General features: G+C 46.6%; 1 protein-coding gene across 1 annotated transcript in view; it reads left to right on the top strand.

Moving 5' to 3' along the window:
- LOC122944136 (atrial natriuretic peptide receptor 1-like) overlaps window positions 1-18,517 on the top strand; it is a 43,230-nt gene extending 24,713 nt beyond the window's left edge. Inside the window, exons 16-23 of the mRNA XM_044302365.1 lie at window positions 2,108-2,227; window positions 3,315-3,408; window positions 7,177-7,264; window positions 13,838-13,977; window positions 15,427-15,579; window positions 15,712-15,810; window positions 17,797-17,888; window positions 18,449-18,517. Of these exons, the coding sequence (XP_044158300.1) occupies window positions 2,108-2,227; window positions 3,315-3,408; window positions 7,177-7,264; window positions 13,838-13,977; window positions 15,427-15,579; window positions 15,712-15,810; window positions 17,797-17,888; window positions 18,449-18,517 (855 nt within the window). The remainder of the gene's footprint in view (window positions 1-2,107; window positions 2,228-3,314; window positions 3,409-7,176; window positions 7,265-13,837; window positions 13,978-15,426; window positions 15,580-15,711; window positions 15,811-17,796; window positions 17,889-18,448) is intronic.
- The last annotated feature ends 233 nt before the right edge of the window (window positions 18,518-18,750 follow it).

Consider the following 18,750-nt stretch of genomic DNA (forward strand, 5'->3'; position numbering starts at 1 on the left):
AGGCCGTCCGACAACCCAAAGAATACAGAACATGACAACCGCCACCGATGTAGCATGTAAACTGAGTTAATGGCTCTGGCGAAACGCAACGTGTTCTGCAATTAACATCACCCAGCGATCAAGCAGAGTTTACACAAACCCTCGGAGACGCTTCGCTGAGTTTATGGGAACGGCAAACATCAGGAGAGAGGAGTTACAAATATATCAAAGCGGTTTCCTGGGACTAGACTACTGATGGGCTATCCTAATGATAGTATCTGATCGGTGGGGGTCCGACCCCCTGCTCCCCCGCCGATCAGCTGTCTGAAGAGGCTGCAGCTCTCCGGCATACAGAGCACAGCGCCGTACATTGGATAGTGGCCGTGCTCAGTATTGCAGCCTAGGCCCATTCACTTGAATGAGACTGAGCTGCGCCTGGGCCATGTGACTGATAAAGGTGACGTCACCGGCCTAGGAAGAGGCCGCACTGCTCACCGGAGCGCCGTGGCCTCATCAAACAGCTGATTGATGGGGGTTCCGGGAGTCAGATCCCCACCGATCAGATATCGATGACCTATCCTGAGCTCATCAATATTTTACTATCGGAAAACCCCTTTAGGCCGCTTTCACACAGTCAGGCCTTGTCCACATTTCCGTTTTTCACTGACGTGTGCGGTCCCCATTGATTTAAATGTGTCTGTTCACATTTCAGTATTTTTTTTTACTGATCGTGGGTCAGTAAAAAACTCCCGGAGAAATGCGCTACTTTGATCCGCATGCCCATTGAAGTCTATGAGGCTGTGAAAATTACTGACACAACACGGATGGCATCCGTGTTGTGTCCGTTTTTCACTGAAGACTTAGGCCTCATGCACACGACAGTATTTTTTTCGGTCAACAAAAAGGGGTTCCGTTGTTTCGTGATCCGTGTCTGTTTTTGTTTTTCGTGTGTCTTCCTTTATTTTTGGAGGATCTCCAGACATGACGGACTGGAAACATGGATCACGGACGCGGATGACAACGGAACAACGGACACGGGACACAACAATGGTCGTGTGCATGAGGCCTAATAGGAGATTCTTTGGAAATTAATTTTAAGCTGAGCAACGTCAGTGGATGACACACGTATGGTAAAAACAGACACACGGACCAACCACGGATCCTTCACGAACATCTTCACAGATGAAACACATACCCTTTTTTTTAAGGACGTGACCCTGACACTGAAATGTTCAACAAGACCTCAGTGTTTGATCAGTGATTTCCATCAGCCAAAAAGGCTCATGCACACAAACGCAAAAAACGGACCCGCAAAAAATGCGGATGACGTCCGTGTGCATTCTGTTTTTTGCGCAATGGAACATCTGGTCCCTAATAGAACAGTCCTATCCTTCTCCGTAATGCGGACAATAATAGGACATGTTTAATTTTTTTGCGTAACGGAAATACGGACATACGGAAACACATGGTGTAATTTCGCATTTGACCAATTGAAATTAACGATTCTGCATAAGGTCCGCAAAAAAAAACAACAACTAACGGACATGGAAAGAAAATATGCTTGTGTGCATGAGCCCAAAACCACAAGGTATAATGGAAAGATCTGCACCTGTTCTGTGTTTTGTATCCGCACCTGGTTTTGGCTCAGAATCACTGATGGAAATCACTGATCAAACACTGAGCAAACACTGACTGTGTGAAAGCGGGCTTAATTAGCTGTACAGTTAGGGCTCATTCACATGACCGTGGTTTAGTTTCGCATCCCAGCCGCATTTTTTGCAGCTGGGTGGACCCATTCACTTCAATGGGGCCACAAAAGATGCGGATAGCACTCCGTGTGCTGTCCGCATCCGTTGTTCCGTTCCGTGGCCCCGCAAAAATTATAAGTCATGTCCTATTCTTGTCCGTTTTGCGGACAAGAATAGGCGTTTCTAAAAAAAGGGCCGTCCGTTCTGTTCCGCAAATGGCGGAAGGCACACTGGTGGCATCCGCGTTTTGCGAGTCCGCAATTTGTGGACCGCAAAACACACAACGGTCGTGTGCATATAGCCTAAGAGACTCCTCATCTTCTCTGTCCTGCGGTCTGACGCCAGATCACATAGTAACGCCAGTTCTCTGTTTGCTGCAGCTGATACAGAAGTGCTGGGCCCACAACCCCTTGCTGCGCCCCCCGTTTGAGCAGATTAAGAAGAATTTAGAGAAAATGAATCCTCAGAGGGTTAGTCCGGTGGACATGATGATGAATCTGGTAAGTCTGCCTCGTGTGTCATTTCTCTCGGGTCCGGAAGCCTCATTGCTGGATGTTCCCATCATGAGTTAATTTCATATTTTTTTTTTAAATGCTTAAACGTCTGCCGCAGTTTCTACTAATGCAGGGAATTTGACACGGGCCATCAATATCATATTGGTAGAGGTCTGAAAGCCGCAGCCCACTGATCAGCGGTTTTGTTGTAGTTCCGGGGCCAGAAGTACACGGCGCCATCCATGATATAGTGGACAGAGCTGGAACTGCAGCACTGCACCCACTGAAGTGAATTACATACGAGCACTGTCTTCCCTTCATACAGCTGGATGGGTGTCGGACCCTCGCCTATCTGATATTGATGACCTATCCTGAGGATAGATCTTCAGTATAGAAAAATAAATAAATAGACAAACCCTTTAATGGTTATCAATGGGATGCAAGATTGCACCATGCACACTCCCACGCCCATTTTGCTGTAAAAGCGTAGCTTCACATTGTAAAGGGGTTGTCTGAGTATTTAATACTGATGACCTATCAGTGGGGTCCCGGCGCCCACTGCCAATCAGCCGTTTGTAGAGGTTGCCTCGTCACAGCTTACCAAGCACAGCGCCATACATTGCATAGTGGCCGTGTTTGGTAGTGCAGACAAGGCCTGAGCTGCACCTAGGACCTAGGTCATGTGACCGATAAACATGACGTCACAGGCCTAGGCAGAGGCACCACAGTCAATTTTGACATTGGTTGATTGGTGGGGGTGGTGCTGGGAGTCGGACCTCCACCGATCAGATACTGATGACCTGTCCTGAGGATAGGTCATCAGTATTAAACACTTGTTGTCCGACCCCTCCCCCAGGTGAAATCAACTAAGGCATGGAATAAAAAAAGCCATTGGCCTGTTCACCGGTGTCCATGCTGCTTCCAGTCGCCTGTAGACCCAAGTGTGATGTCCCATCCGTGCACTGCTGCAGCCATTAACTGGCGTGACATGTTACCAAGAGGCTCAGCCGCAATACCAGACATTGCCAACTAGGAAAAGTGGCGCTGTTTCTGGATCCTCTTTACCAGCTTTACACTGACTGTTCTATTGTAGATGGAGAAGTACAGTAAACATCTGGAGGCCATTGTAGCTGAGAGGACTCAGGACCTCTTACAAGAAAAGCAAAAGACTGACCGTCTGCTGTACAGTAAGTAGGTGGTGGTGAATATGGTGCTACAAATGCTGGGCAGATTTTTGTATGTTTTCAGGTTTATCCACTGTAAGCGTTATCGATACGGCGTCTGCAGTCCCTCCTGTGCCCCTTATGCCTGGGGTGGACCTTCAGCCTCGTGCCCATCATGTAATCTATAGAAATTCTATGAGGTTGTGATCGCCTCTGTTCACATCTGCAGAACAGCACTGTGCCAGATCTGTTGCATGATGGATAACAGCATCGGCTGATGCCCCACTGACTTATAATGGGGTCCATTGGGTTCCACCATGGTCTGGTTTGAGTGACATTTTGAGGGTCACCGCTGAGGCCAGTCATTGGCTGCAGTGGGTGCGTCATTGTTCCAAAGAACGGAGGGGAACACGTCAGCGGCAGGGGGTTAGAACAGGTGGCGGCTCCTCTATTATTTTATTACATTCTCCTCCCTTTGACGCATTTTTCGTTAATCCCCCAAAAAAACTTCTGAAATATTCCTCCATTTGTGTCTTCAATGTTTTTATGTCTCCATGGTAACAGACTACAAACAAACTCTGTGTAGTCTGATCCTGTAGTCCTATTGCCATCTGTCTGAGCCTAAATTTCTAAACTACATTCAGCAGGTTCAGATGCATAGGAACAATTTAAAAAAATTGCTGTGGTGGACATCGCCTTCCATCGGGTTCCACCATGGTTTGTTTTGAGCAATGCTGAGGCCAGTCATTGGCTGCAGTGGGTGCGTCATTGCTGCAGCACAGTATCCGAAAAATGGAAGGGAACACAGCAGCTACAGGGGGTTAGAACAGGAGACGGCTCCTCTATTATTTTATTACATTCTCCGCCCTTTGATCCATTTTTTGTTAATCCCGAAAAAAAACCTTCAGAAATATCCTTCCATTTGTGTCTACAACGGTCTCCATGGTAACAGACTACAAACAAACCCTGTGTAGTCTGATCCTGTAGACCTATTGCCATCTGTCTGAGCCTAAATTTCTAAACCACATTCGGCAGGTTCAGATGGACAGGAGAAATTCAAAAAGTTGCAGTGGTGGACATCGCCTTCCGATATTTTCCATTGAAGCCCAGGAAATTCAGGGCTATATCTCTGCCCCATAATATTCACCAGTGTATGCATGCTTGCCATCAGTCCCAACGTTCCTGGGACTGTCTCGTGAGGGCAGAAGCGCTGGGTTTAGGCTAATTTTGGGAGAGTGAACGCAGGACTTACATTTTTTTGATTGGGGATTCAGATGTTGGGAAGTGTGCAAAGAACCCCAACAGAAGATGATAAAGATGTTACAGATATTCATATTAGCCAAATGATGCCTTTAGTAATTAATTGCAAGATACGTGACACCATGTGAGCAGAAGATCCAATAGACATGGGAATAAGAAATCTTAATTCCCGAGCCATCTTTCGTAATGAGACAAATTGAATTAGCAGCTCGTTAGCAGGGGACTGGCTACACAAAGGAGGCAGATGTCCTTGGTCGTGTTGCCTAGGACTCCATGAAAGGCCACACTGAAAGTCTGAATAGGCACTTGGAGATGAATGGCGATATATGATCCTGGACAAGTAGAGTCATATGGAAGATCTCTCAGCCTCTCGAAGCTGAAGACTCCATACGCTGTGCGGTGGTGTCAACAGGAGCCGAGTGTCAATATGTCGGCCCTGGAAACTACACAGTGTACAAAGCCTTTTGCGTCTGCTCCCTACAATAGTTTCTGGCACCACCACGGCAAACTGAAATGGCTGAGAGGTGAGGGTGTTGGACACCCAACGATCTGATATTGATGACCTATCCAGAGGTCCCTTCAGTCCAGAGCTGGAGGTCCGGTCCCATCAGACCAGAAGTGACGACTTCCTGTCCATAGTGCGCAGGAATGTTCAGCCAATCACTGAGGCCGAGCAGTCACATGTGCATGAACGGCACATGACCACTGAGGCCGAGCAGTCACATGAACAATGGACGTGATGTCATCACTTCTAGTCTGACAGGAAATGGACCCGCGGCATTGGAAGGAGGGATCTTTAAAGGGGTTATATGAGATTTTTATATTGATGGCCTATCCGCAGGACAGGCCATCAATATTAGATTGGTGGGGGGGTCTGACTCCTGGCACCACCACCGATCAGATGTTTGAAGTGGCCTCTGAGTGTTACAACCTCCTTACGACATATTAAGCGCAGCGCTGTACATTATACTGTATATTGCAGCCCAGGCCCGTTCACTTGAATAGGACTGAGCTGCACATAGGCCACGCGACCAATGAATGTGACGTCACTGGCCTAGGACGATGCCCACTGGAGCTTCAGGGGGGGGGTCAGATGTCTCAGCTGGTTGGACCCCCACTTATCAGATATTGATGGCCTGTCCTGACATCACGTTCTTTGGTCACACGGCCTAGGCGCAGCTCAGTCTCATTCAAGTCAGTGGGGCAGAGCTGCGATACCGAGAATAGCTGCTATACAATGTACGACGGTGAGCTGAGAGAAGGTCACGGCGCTACTGCCTTCTCAAATAGCTGATTGGCGGGGGTCCTGGGTGTCGGACCCCAACCCATCAGATACTGATGACTTATCCTGAGGATAGGTCATCAGTAGCGTTGGGCGCGAATATTCCAATAGCGAATATTAATTGCGAATATCGGCACTTCGAGAATTCCCGAAGATTTAGAATCTAGTGCTATATATTTGTATTCGTGAAAATTCTAGATTTTTTTTCATCTGAACCCATGATCCCTCCCTGCTTCTTGTGGGCCAATGAGAAGGCTGCAATGTCTTTGTCTGAGCTTAGCAACATCCCTAGCAACCAATAGGAAAGCTGCCCCCCCCCCTGACTATATAAGAACCTCCCCAGCAGCCATGTTCTGCAGTTCTGAGAGAGAGAGCAGTGACATTGCTGTGCTCTGTGCTTTCATCTGGATCCTATTCCTTATCCAATTACATTAGACAGTTAGTTAGCTCCTATATATAATACAGATAGTTAGTGGGAGATAGTCAGTGTAGGTTATATCCTGATAGTGGAGCTGATAGGTTCCAGTGCAGGTTGTTAGGTGGTGTGATAGGGATTACTGTTTCTCTGCCGTCCATACATACATGCTACAGACACAGTGCTGTGATGTCACAAGTTCACAACAATACTTAGTGCACCAATCAGTAATATGTAGTCAGACCTGCTAAATGTGAAGTTGCACATATTGCGCAAAAATATGCGCCTCATTAATTGCCGATTTGCGCAATCGCAAATATATTGGAGCACTCTATCTGTATATAAAGCTATTGTAATGTTCTGTGGTGCCAACCATTTTCTCCAGTCTCGGGAAACTTCTAGCAGCTTGAAAAATTTAGCAAAAGTGACCCACACCTGTATTGCGCACGTAATACGTGCATATTACATCAAGAAAATAATTGCAAATTCGTGATTTTGCGAATTTATGACGAATATTCGCTCAAATATTCGCAAATAATTGTTGCAAATTCGAATATTGCCCCTGCCGCTCATCACTAGTCATCAGTAAAAACTCTTTTTTTCTGTCCTCACCCCAATTCATTCTGCTGCAGCGAAGTTTCACATGTGGCTTTGTTCATCCTGTGCCTCCTGATTTATGAACAAAATTCAAAATCCGCAGTGGATTCTGACACGTGCAGAATTTGTGTCCATTAACCTCCCCAATATGGATGTATGTTGTTATGTCATGACTAGCTTTTTCATGTATGGTAGCACGATTCTAACCGCACGTTGTACTGTTTGCGCACATTACCAGGTATGCTCCCCAAACCTGTAGCGGACGATCTGCGCCAAGGCCTGACCCGTGAAGCTCAGAGTTACTCCAATGCTACCGTCTATTTCAGGCAGGTTTTATGCTCGTGACTGTGGTTTTGTGAATGTATGATGCGTCCCTTAATAGTGAGAAATGTACTGTATGTCCCTATGAGTGAGAGGAGATTTGACGGGCCATTAGGCAGTATATCCTCATGTGGCCACATATTTTCTATGCACATGGGTCCCAAGAGGTTCCCATTTCAGATTTAGGAGGCATTAAATATTGGATGAGATAGACGGTGACCACATCTGGGCCCGTATCTGGTTACTGTCTGCTGCAAACATGGTGTCAATAGAAATCCAGATTTGCAGTAAATATAGAAAAAAACATTGCGGCGCTCACCGCTAAAAGTCTTATTTATTCGAAAATAACCATTTAAAGCGCCATTGTGGTACTGGATGCAGGGTACATCGAAAGGCGACAGCCATTTTGCAAACTTGCGCTTTCTCTGGTCCTTGCATGCTGGCATGCGCCCACGTTATGCTGTTAACTATTTCATTACCGTCACACTAAAAACAGCAATGCAATTCATTCAAAGGCAATGCAAGTCATTCAATGACAGACATGTCATTTCTATCATTAAAGGGGTTCTCCCATCTCAGACAATGGAGGCATGTCGCTAGGATATGCCCCCATTGTCTGATAGGTGCGGGAGAACGGAGCCCTGAAAGTGGTGGAGGGTGCACTGCGCATGCCCAGCCGCCCTCCATTTAATTTCTATGAGGCTGCCAAAATAGCTGAGCGCTGGCTCGGCTATTACCGTCGGGCCCATAAGGCTGGGTTCACACCTGAGCGTTTTACAGCGCGTTCCTACGCGCTGTAAAACGCACAACAGGCAAGAACCAATGATTCCCTATGGGAATGGTTCACACCTGGGCGTTTTACAGCGCGTACGATCGCGCTGTAAAACGCCCGCCGCTCAAACAAGTACATGAGCTTTTTTTGGCGCGTTTGACGCGCGTTTGGGCCATAGACTCTTTGGACAACACTGCTGTCAATCACCCAAACGCGCGTTTACTATTACAAAAAACGCGCATAAAAACGCGCGACAAAATCGCGCATAAAAACGCGCGTTTGCGCAACGCTCAGGTGTGAACCCAGCCTAAAAGTGAATGGGAGGGATGGCTGCGCATGCGCGGTGCACTCCTATTCGGAACTTCCCCGCACTGTTCTCGATGCAGGTTCGGGTCCCACCTCTGGGACCCGCTCTTATCAGACAATGGGGACATATCCTAGCGATATGTCCCCATTGTCTCAGAAAGGAATACCCCTTTAAGACCTAAAGGTCCCATCGCATTCATTTTCATAATTAACATTGCTTCCTTGCTAACAATTCTTCCTGTCGATCACCCCCTGCGCCCAAATGGTGTGTGATCTGCAGGCTTATAAACCGCACTACGTGTGCATCTCCATTATGCGTCTTTTTTACATGATCAATAAGGCGAGGTGTGCCTTGTCCAGTAGAGATTGATCTCAGATATTCTCGAACTTTTTCGTACAGACCGCGAATCATCGTTGTAAATAAAATAAAAATATGGGCAAAAAAATAGCCTATACCAAAAACATCATTCTGCAGTTTATTTACTACCCAATCAACACCACCTATCTGCCTCAAGCTGCAACTAAAGTGACAGTATGAACAATGCCCACATTTGAAGTTACCTCTAGGCGCCATTCTATCCAACCAGGTAGTACGTGGTCTGGTATATCAGTTTTTTTTTTTTTTTTTTCAGTTATTGCGGATTCCGTTTGCGGTTCGTATGCTGAACCATTCATTTCAATGGTTCCGCAAAAAAATTGGAATGTACTCAGTATGCATTCTGTTTCTGTATCCGTTCCGCTGAAAGATAGAACTTGTCCTATTATTGCCCGCAAATAACGATCCACGGTTCCATTCAAGTCAATGGGTCCGCCAAAAAAAACGGAATGCATACGGAACATGTCATCCGTTTTTTGCGGATCCATGCCCTCTTTGCCCATGTGTATACTGTTAAAACACATTACTGTGCATTACATTAATGATTAAAAATTTGTTTATGTTTGCGATCCGCAAACAACGGATCGCATACGGAAACCATACAGAGATTTTTTGTGGAACTACGGAACGGAAACAAAAACTGAACAATGGATCCATGCAAAACAGACCACAAAATACAAAAGAAGCCATACGGTCATGTGCAAGAGGCCTAACTAGTACATCTATAATGGTTTTACTTCATCTGAGGCCTCCTGCACACGACCGTAGGTGTCCCATTGCCGTATTGCGGACCGCATTTGCGGATTCGCAATACAAGGGCACCATTTCGTGTGACCCATTACTTTCAATGGGTCCGCAAATCCGGAGATGCGGAACGGTGCGGAACGGAAGCACAGAACGGAACCCTACGGAAGCACTACGAAGTGCTTCCATGGGGTTTTGTCGCGTACTTCCTCTCCGCAAAAAGATAGAACATGTCCTATCCATAGGAAGCAGAGACAGCTGCCTGTAATGATGAAGCAAGAGTCGTCCGTCGGCTCTCTGCTTCATCATTGTTCTTCATCACTGTAGCTACTGCGCATGTGCCGGCCAACGGCGCGAAACCAGCGGCAAGGAGGCGGACCAGAGGCGCAGTAGCTACAGTGATGCCGTGCCCAGAATGGGCATCGCAGTGCGCATGCCCCGGCCCGGCGAGGGAGAGCGCAGGTGCGGGATCTCGCTGGGAGAGAAGGAAGACGAAAGGGAAGAGAAGGGCAGGCAGGGGCAGAGGCTGGGGCGGGGATGTGAGCAAAAGAGGCAGAGCAGCCTGGGCTCCAACACAGTGAGCGCCGCCCTGGGCACTTGCGAGCCCTATTTACATACTAATATAAGTCCGTTTTTGCCTCAGGTGAACTTCACAAGAACACAACAAAGGTGCCATTTGAATCATCTACAGCTATGCTACAGCGCTATGTAAGAGGTCTATGATGTCAACATGTAGTGACAGACTCCCTTTAATGTCTAAACCGCTGCCAACAAATGTGAGTACACCCCTAAGAGAAAATGGTCAAATTGTGCCCAATTAGCCATTTTCCCTCACCGGTGTCATGTGACTCGTTAGTGCTACAAGGTATCAGGTGTGAATGGGGAGCAGGTGTGTTACATTTAGTCTTATCGCTCTCGCACCCTCTCATACTGGTCACTGGAAGTTCAACATAGCTCCTGATGGCCAAGGACTCTGAGGATCTGAAAAAAGACTTGTTGCTCTCCATATAGATGGCCGAGGCTATAAGAAGATCGCCAACACCCTGAAACTGAGCTGCAGCACGGTGGCCAAGACCAAACAGCGGTTTAACAAGACAGGCTCCACTCAGAACAGGCCTCACCATGGTCGACCAAAGAAGTTGAGGGCACGCTCTCAGCGTCATATCCAGAGGGTGTATGGGTGCTGCCAGCATTGCTGCAGGGGTTACAGGGGTGGGGGTCGGCCTGTCAGTGCTCAGACCATACGCCGCACACTGCATCACATTGGTCAGCATGGCTGTCGTCCCAGAAGAAGCCTTTTCTAAAGATGATGCACAAAAAATCCTGGAGACAGTTTGTTGAAGACACCAGACTAAGGACATGGATTACTGGAACCATGTCCTGTGGTCTGATGAGACCAAGATAAACGTATTTAGTTCAGATGATGTCAAGCGTGTGTCGTGGCAGCCAGATGAGGAGTACAAAGACAAGTGTGTCCTACCTACAGTCAAGCATGGTGGTGGGAGTGTCATGGTTTGGGGCTGCCGGCTGTGGGGGGCTACAGGTCATTGAGGGAACCATGAATGCCAACATGTACTGAGACATACTGAAGCAGAGCATGATCCCCTCCCATCGGAAACTGGGCCACTGGGTAGTATTCCAACATAACCCCAAATACACCTCCAAGACGACCACTGCCTTGCTAAAGAAACTGAGGGTAAAGGTGCTGGACTGGGAAAGCATGTCTCCAGACATAAACCCTATTGAGCATCTGTGGGGCATCCTCAAACGGAAGGTGGAGGATAGCAAGGTCTCTAACATCCACCAGCTTCGTGATGTCGTCATGGAGGAGGGAAGAGGATTCCAGTGGCAACTGGTAAAGCTCTAGTGACCTCCATGCCCAAGAGAGTTAAGGCAGTGCTGGAAAATAATGGTGGCCACACAAAATATTGACACTTTAGGCACAATTTGGCCATTTTCACTTAGGGGTGTACTCACTTTTGTTGCCAGCGGTTTATTGGCTGTGCCGAGTTCATTTGAGGGCACACCAAATTTACACCGTTATACAAGCCGTACACCGACTGCTGTACATTGTATCAAAGTGTCAGATCTGCAGGGTTGTCCCAGGAAAAGAGATTAAAATATTTACAAAAATGTGAGGGGTGGACTCCCTTCTGTGAGATACTGTATCTGGTCAAAACTACTGTGAGGGGCACATATCTGATCATAACTACCGTGAAGAAGGCACAATGCTGGCATAACTACTGTGAAGGAGGCACAATGCTGGCATAACTACTGTGTGGTGGCATAAAGGAATAATTACCATGTGGGGGCATTTTGGGGACTGGGGAGGCATTAGGTATTAGTTATGTTTTGGGTGGAGTTAGAGGGGAGGCCTAGTGCTCAAAAATACGTCCCTCTTCCTTTCTTTTCAAATGTTGGGAGGTATGCCTTTACACTGCAAAAAAAGTAGTGCATGTACTACTTTTTTGCAGTGCAGGCTGTTGTATGCAGATCATGGACCCCATTCAAGTGAATTGGTCCGCGTCCGCAGATGGTGGGCACATGTTAGTGTGCATGAGGCCTTAAAGGGATTCTGTCACCTCCCCTCAGCCAAAAAACGATTTAAAAGCAGCCATGCAGCACAGCTTACCTGGATTAAGCTGTGCTGTTTAATCTTGAAATCCGTCCAGCAGTTACTTTAAAAAACGACTTTGATCAATAAGGAAATGCGTCCTGAAGGTGCCCAGAGGGGCGTTTTTTTCTTCCTAGTGAGCCCAGTACCGCCCCTCTTTCAGTGCCCAGCCCGCCTTCCTTGTATTTTCTAACTGCCGCCCCCAGCCTGCCACAGCCTCTCCTGCCTCTCCTCCCCCTCCCTCACGCCGAACGAAGTCTCGCACAGGCGCAGTACCCACTGAGGGCTGCGCCTGTGCGATCATCAGGAGACTGAGGGCGGCAGCTTCATCTTCGTCACTGGGCATGCGCCGAGCCCAGTGACGTCCGATGCTTGCTCTTCCCTGAGGGAAGAGCAAGCATCGGACGTCACTGGGCTCGGCGCATGCCCAGTGACGAAGATGAAGCTGCCGCCCTCAGTCTCCTGATGATCGCACAGGCGCAGCCCTCAGTGGGTACTGCGCCTGTGCGAGACTTCGTTCGGCGTGAGGGAGGGGGAGGAGAGGCAGGAGAGGCTGTGGCAGGCTGGGGGCGGCAGTTAGAAAATACAAGGAAGGCGGGCTGGGCACTGAAAGAGGGGCGGTACTGGGCTCACTAGGAAGAAAAAAACGCCCCTCTGGGCACCTTCAGGACGCATTTCCTTATTGATCAAAGTCGTTTTTTAAAGTAACTGCTGGACGGATTTCAAGATTAAACAGCACAGCTTAATCCAGGTAAGCTGTGCTGCATGGCTGCTTTTAAATCGTTTTTTGGCTGAGGGGAGGTGACAGAATCCCTTTAAATGGATAAATTGCTTGTATTATATAGGTGGAAGAGCATTGTGGCAGTGGGTTTCCTGTATCCTTCTGTTACAATGTTGCCATAATGTATTCTCACCAGCACATAAAGGAATTCCAAACATTCCTCAATAAAATGTGAGGTGAAGCTCATATTCATGCTGTTAGAATGATTGAGGTAGCTCAGAAATTCGTAAACGCAATATCATCACCTGACCAAACGATAAATATATCGTCCACATAGCGAAGGAATAGCTTGATGTGCAGGAAATATGGATTCTGAACTGACAAGATGAAGCTGTCTTCAAGCATGGCGAGTAATATGTCGGTGAAAGTACAGTGCTTTCCTAATAAAATATAAACGCCCGCTCTTCTACATGTAGGTAGTCTCTAATACCCTACAAACAGAGTGCACCCCTAAATCTTGTGGGATACGGGTGTAGAGGCTTTCTATATCTATGGTGGCCAGTCTCTTAAATACGAAGGTATTCTTTTCAGAATGGGACATAATAGACAGTCCACATACTTTAAGAAAGGCTCTGTAACAGAGCCAGTACCTGCCACGGTGGGGTTCCCTGGAAGAGCTTCTCAGCCATTCTCCTTGAGAAGATCCCCATCTCCTCGTGAAGTCGTAAGAGGGCCTGCAATTGGGATAGATATCTGGTAGTAGGGTTATTAGCTAGTGGCGAATAGGTAGCACTATCTGGCAATTGTCTGAGAGCCTCGCCCCCCCCCCCCCCCCCCCCAGTGGTGAGTGCCACAATCTTTTTTTCTATATTTACTACCATTCACGATGCCGACATTTCTGAGCACCTATACCGCTGGTTTGTGCACACAATGCAGGTCCAAGTGAATGGGGTGGGAGTTGCGGATCCTTCCGTTACGGTGTTGCAGAATGTCTCTACTCTTGCTGAGATTTGCACTAAATACTAACCATGATTTTCCCATTTAGTGATATCGTGGGTTTCACGTCACTGTCTGGGGCGAGCACACCGCACCAAGTAGTCAATTTCCTAAATAAGTTGTACACCAAGTTTGATGACATCATTGACAATTATGATGTGTACAAGGTGGAAACCATTGGAGATGCCTGTGAGTACGAGTATTACGTGCACCTGTTCAGATTGCTCTATGATGTTGGACGATCCGTACATTGCTTCCTTTATTTTAAAGCTGCTTTCTGTGGCATGCTTGCATGTGAAGCTGTGAGCTCTGGGCCTGGTGGGTGTTTCTTTTGAAGCTGCAAACTCTGTGCTCGGTGGGTGTTTCCTTTTAAAGAAGACCTTTCACCGCTCCTGACATGCCTGTTTTAATAGCTTCATGCATCCCTGGTGTAATAACAATTCTGGAGCTTCTATTCTTATGGCTCTATGATGTACCATTCCTTTATTATATCTACTAGAAGTTATGAATAAATTGCTAGCAGTCTGCAGTAAGGGTACAAAGGGGTGGGAACCAGTTGTGTGTGTGTGTGGGGGGGGGGGGGGTCTGAAAATGGCAGCACTGATTGGATAGAGTGAGACTGTCCAGGGACACCTAGCATTTCATTTGTAACTTCTAGTAGAAATAATAAAGGAATGGCACAGCATAGAGCCATAAGAGTAGATGCTCCAGAATTGTTATTACATGGGGAATGCATTTAGCTATTAAAACAGACATGTCAGGAGCGGTGAAAAATCCTCTTTAAGCTGCAAGCACTGGGCTTAGTGGGTTCTTTCTGTGAATCTGCAAGATCTATACCTTGATAGGTGATTCCATAGAAGCTGCAAGCTCTGGGCTTGGTGACAGTTTCCTTAGAAGCTACAAGCTTTAGGTGTAGGTTGCTGGCACACAGTGCAGTTCTGACATGCATTCAGGATGCAGTTTTTTATTGAAGCAAGCTGAAATTAATTAAATCATTAACACAATGCAGAACACTACCGTTTAATGAGGCTGCTAAACTGGCTACATTGAAAACTGCATCCTGAATGCATGTCAGAACTGCACTGTGTGCCAGCACCCTAAGTGGGTGTTTTCTATGAAGCTACAATCTCTGGGCTTGGTGGGTGCTTTCTGTGAAGCTGTGACCTCTAGGCTTGGTTGGTGTTTCCTTTGACATTGAGAGCTCTGGGCTCGGTGGATGTTTCCAGTGAAGCCACGAGCTCTTAACTTGGTGGATGTTTCCTTAAAGGCTGCATGATCTGAGCTCAGTGGGTGTTTCCAGTGAAGCCACGAGCTCTCACCTTGGTGGATGTTTCCTCAAAGGCTGCATGATCTGGGCTCAGTGGGTGTTTTCTGTGAAACTGTTCTGTGAAAACCGCAGTATCCATTACATAAATCCTAAATCTTTAAATAACAGCCTTATGATAAGGGATGTTTGTATCTACAGTGGGTGCAGGGACTGCAGTCTCATCTGGGCCCTGGTGCCAGCCCAATCTCTGGCACCTCTGCCACTTTAGAGAACAGTAATCCTCTTTATATACGCCAATCTATATTTAAGATGGTGAAGAGCCTGTCAATGCCAATCCAAAGTTACTCACCAGTCAGTCTTCTGCCCTGTAGATATGGTGGTGTCTGGTGTACCAAAGGAAAATGGCATAAACCATGTGGCAGAGATCGCAAGCATGGCTCTAGACTTGGTTGCTGTTTGCCATTCCTTCAAGATTCCACATATACCAGCTGCTAAGCTGAAGATCCGAGCAGGAATACATTCAGGTAGGTGATGATGGCCGTTTTTCTACAATTATACACATTCATTTTTTCATGTGGAAATATGTAGAAATCCCAAATCACATGGTCAATGCATGCATGTAATAATTGATTATGTTTCAATATCTGCTTTAAAAGGTCCTGTTGTGGCCGGAGTAGTTGGGACTAAAATGCCACGTTACTGCTTATTCGGAGACACTGTGAACACGGCTTCAAGAATGGAGTCTACCAGCGAAGGTAAAGTCCACACTTCTCTGCGCACAACTAAAGACTAAAGCTGGTCATACACATTAGATATATGTTCATGGAACCCATCTAAAGTGGATGGGACAGACCCGCCCTGACAGCAGATATCGGGTTAGGCTACTTTCACACGTGCGTTGTTTTTTTCCGGTATTGAGATCCAGTTTTCCAGTATTGAGACAAACGTTTCCGTTTGGTCCTCATGCATTCTGAATGGAAAGAGATCCGTCCAGGATGCATCGGGATGTCTTCCGTTCCGGCAGAATTTGGTTTTGTGATCAGATACAAGCTGCGGTTTTGTGTCCGGTAAAAAAAAACTGAAAAAAATGGATCTGGCACTGAAAACAATGTAAGTCAATGGTGACGGATCCGTTTTTTTTAGGAGCAGAAATTTATTTTATTTTTTTCATTTCGATTTTACACAACCGCATCCTAACGGAACGGATGCATCCTGATGTGCAAAATCAAAACTGATCTGTTTAATTTCGGTATTGAGATCTGGCAGAATTAGGCTCAATTCAGTCTCCCGTAGTGCATTGCGGCACCCCCATAGAAATACTTATTCTTGTCCGCAATTGCGGACAAGAATAGGACATGCTCTATTTTCTCGCGGAGCTGCGGACCGGAAGATCGGGGCCGCTATCCGGAAATGCGGAGAGCACATAGTGTGCTCGCCATTCTCTATAGGGCCGGAAAAGATGCGAACGGGCCCGCACCCGTTCCGGATAATAGTGGAACGAATGCGGACCCATTCTACAGACGTCTGAATGGAGCCTTAACAATGCAAGCGTGAAAGTAGCCTTAGGCCCCTTTCACACGGGCGAGTATTCTGAGCGGGTGCAATGCGTGATGTGAACGCATTGCACCCGCACTGAATCCGGACCCATTCATTTCTATGGGGCTGTGCACATGAGCTGTGATTTTCACGCATGGTTGCTAGGTGACGATCGGGCTGGGGACCCGATCTGTATTATAACATGGTTATAAGGGAAAATAATAGCATTCTGAATACAGAATGCAAAGTAAAATAGTGATGGAGGGGTTAAAAAAATAAATAAAAATTAACTCACCGAGTCCACTAGATCGCGTAGTTGCGGATCTCTGTCTTCTTCTGTAATGTTGAGCTGCTGGCTAAGAACCTGTGGTGACGTCACATCACATGGTCCAATCACATGGTCCCTCTCCATGGTGATGAACCATGTGATTGGACCATGTGATGAGCACAGTGACGTCACCACAGGTCCTGAAGATAGAACAGAGACCGGCAGCTATGCAGCAGGTAAGTTAACTTTATTTTTTATCCCCTCCATCCCTAATTTACTATGCATTCTGTATTAAGAATGCTATTATTTTCACTTATAACCATGTTATAAGGGAAAATAATAAAATCTACACAACACCTAACCCAAACCTGAACTTCAGTGATGAAGTCCGGGTTTGGGTCTGGGTACCAAACATGGTGATTTTTCTCACGCGCGTGCAAAACGCATTAAAACGCTTTGCACTCGCGCTGAAAAATCTTGCATTTTACTGCAACCGCATCTTATCGGGCCCTCACACGCCACGCTCGTGTGAAAGAGGCCTTAGAGAAAGATCAGGGATAGAGACAAGTGAATAGATTCTAACAAATCAATTTGTCTCATCAGCAGAAGTTCTTTACCTGTGAGGGGCTGTCTCTGTAGGTGAAGGAGCGCCCACCTGTCTCTCAGTTGATAAGGCCAGACATTTCACCGGACTCTGTCCATCTTGTGCCTGCAAGCGCAAAGGCTCTGCTTCCACTACTGGAGCAATGACTAGATAGATAGTTAGTATGGTAAAGTATTATAATAAAATGAATGGGCGACCTTGTAATACCTAGGGCCAGGTCCACCGGAGTGACAACCACTCTTTCCCGGCTACTTTTTGCCTTCTAGAAAGGGAATAATAGATATATAAATGTGTAGACATAAATGTTTTTTTTATTTTTCTTATATTTATTAGCCTTAAAAATTCAGTGCAGCTCCAGCGCCGCTGAACTACTGAAGAAAATTGGTGGCTACACTCTCATATGCCGAGGCACACTGGATGTAAAGGTATAACAATAAGCGGAATTCTTGGAGGCAGGAAATGTGACAGGTGACAACGAGGAATATAAATAACATGATCAGCTATTGCTGAGGCCTGTAGTGAGCCGGGACTCCTTCTCCTGTTCTGCCTCACACAATCATACTTTTCCTGCAGATGCCACTAGATGGCGCTCACAGCATACAGATTTTTACAGCTGTATAAATCTGTAAGAGGTGAGCTCCCCCTAGTGGCGACAAGAAGAGCTTAATATGTGAAAAATGCAGTTCTGACCCCATATATGATTATAGATTTTAACATGAATAAAACAAAGTATACGCTTCATAGATCCCTTAATGAATTTGGGGTTTTGCCCTATAATTTTTTGGTGCACCCCTGTGGAAAGCTGTTAATAGTCCACATGGTTTGTCCATAAATCACTAACAAAAAGCTCCAGCCAGAATGACCTACATGTAATTACACAGGAGCTGATCTGTTTTACGTACGTGCTCTGTTATCACTTACCTGATGGCCACGTACGTGCTGCAGGTGTGAATGCAATAATCTTATTTCTATCTCATTTTTCCAGGGAAAAGGAACAATGACAACATGGTGGCTGGAGGGGAAAGAAAAGTCTGGAAGCTGGAATATCCAATAAATGTTATATATACTATGTGCAGTCATGTGAATTTGGTGCGTAGGGTTTCTCAGAAAACAAAAAGGGAATCTGTCTCCAGGTTTTTGCTGTCCTATCTGAGGTAGTACCGGGGCCGCCCTGTCTGAGGTAGTACTGGTGGTTCCCTGTCTGAGGTAGTACTGGGGGTGACCTGTATGAGGTAGTACTGGTGGTTCCCTGTCTGAGGTAGTACTGGGGGTGACCTGTATGAGGTA

This window comes from Bufo gargarizans, chromosome 7, assembly GCF_014858855.1.
Source record: "Bufo gargarizans isolate SCDJY-AF-19 chromosome 7, ASM1485885v1, whole genome shotgun sequence".
Taxonomy (NCBI): domain Eukaryota; kingdom Metazoa; phylum Chordata; class Amphibia; order Anura; family Bufonidae; genus Bufo; species Bufo gargarizans.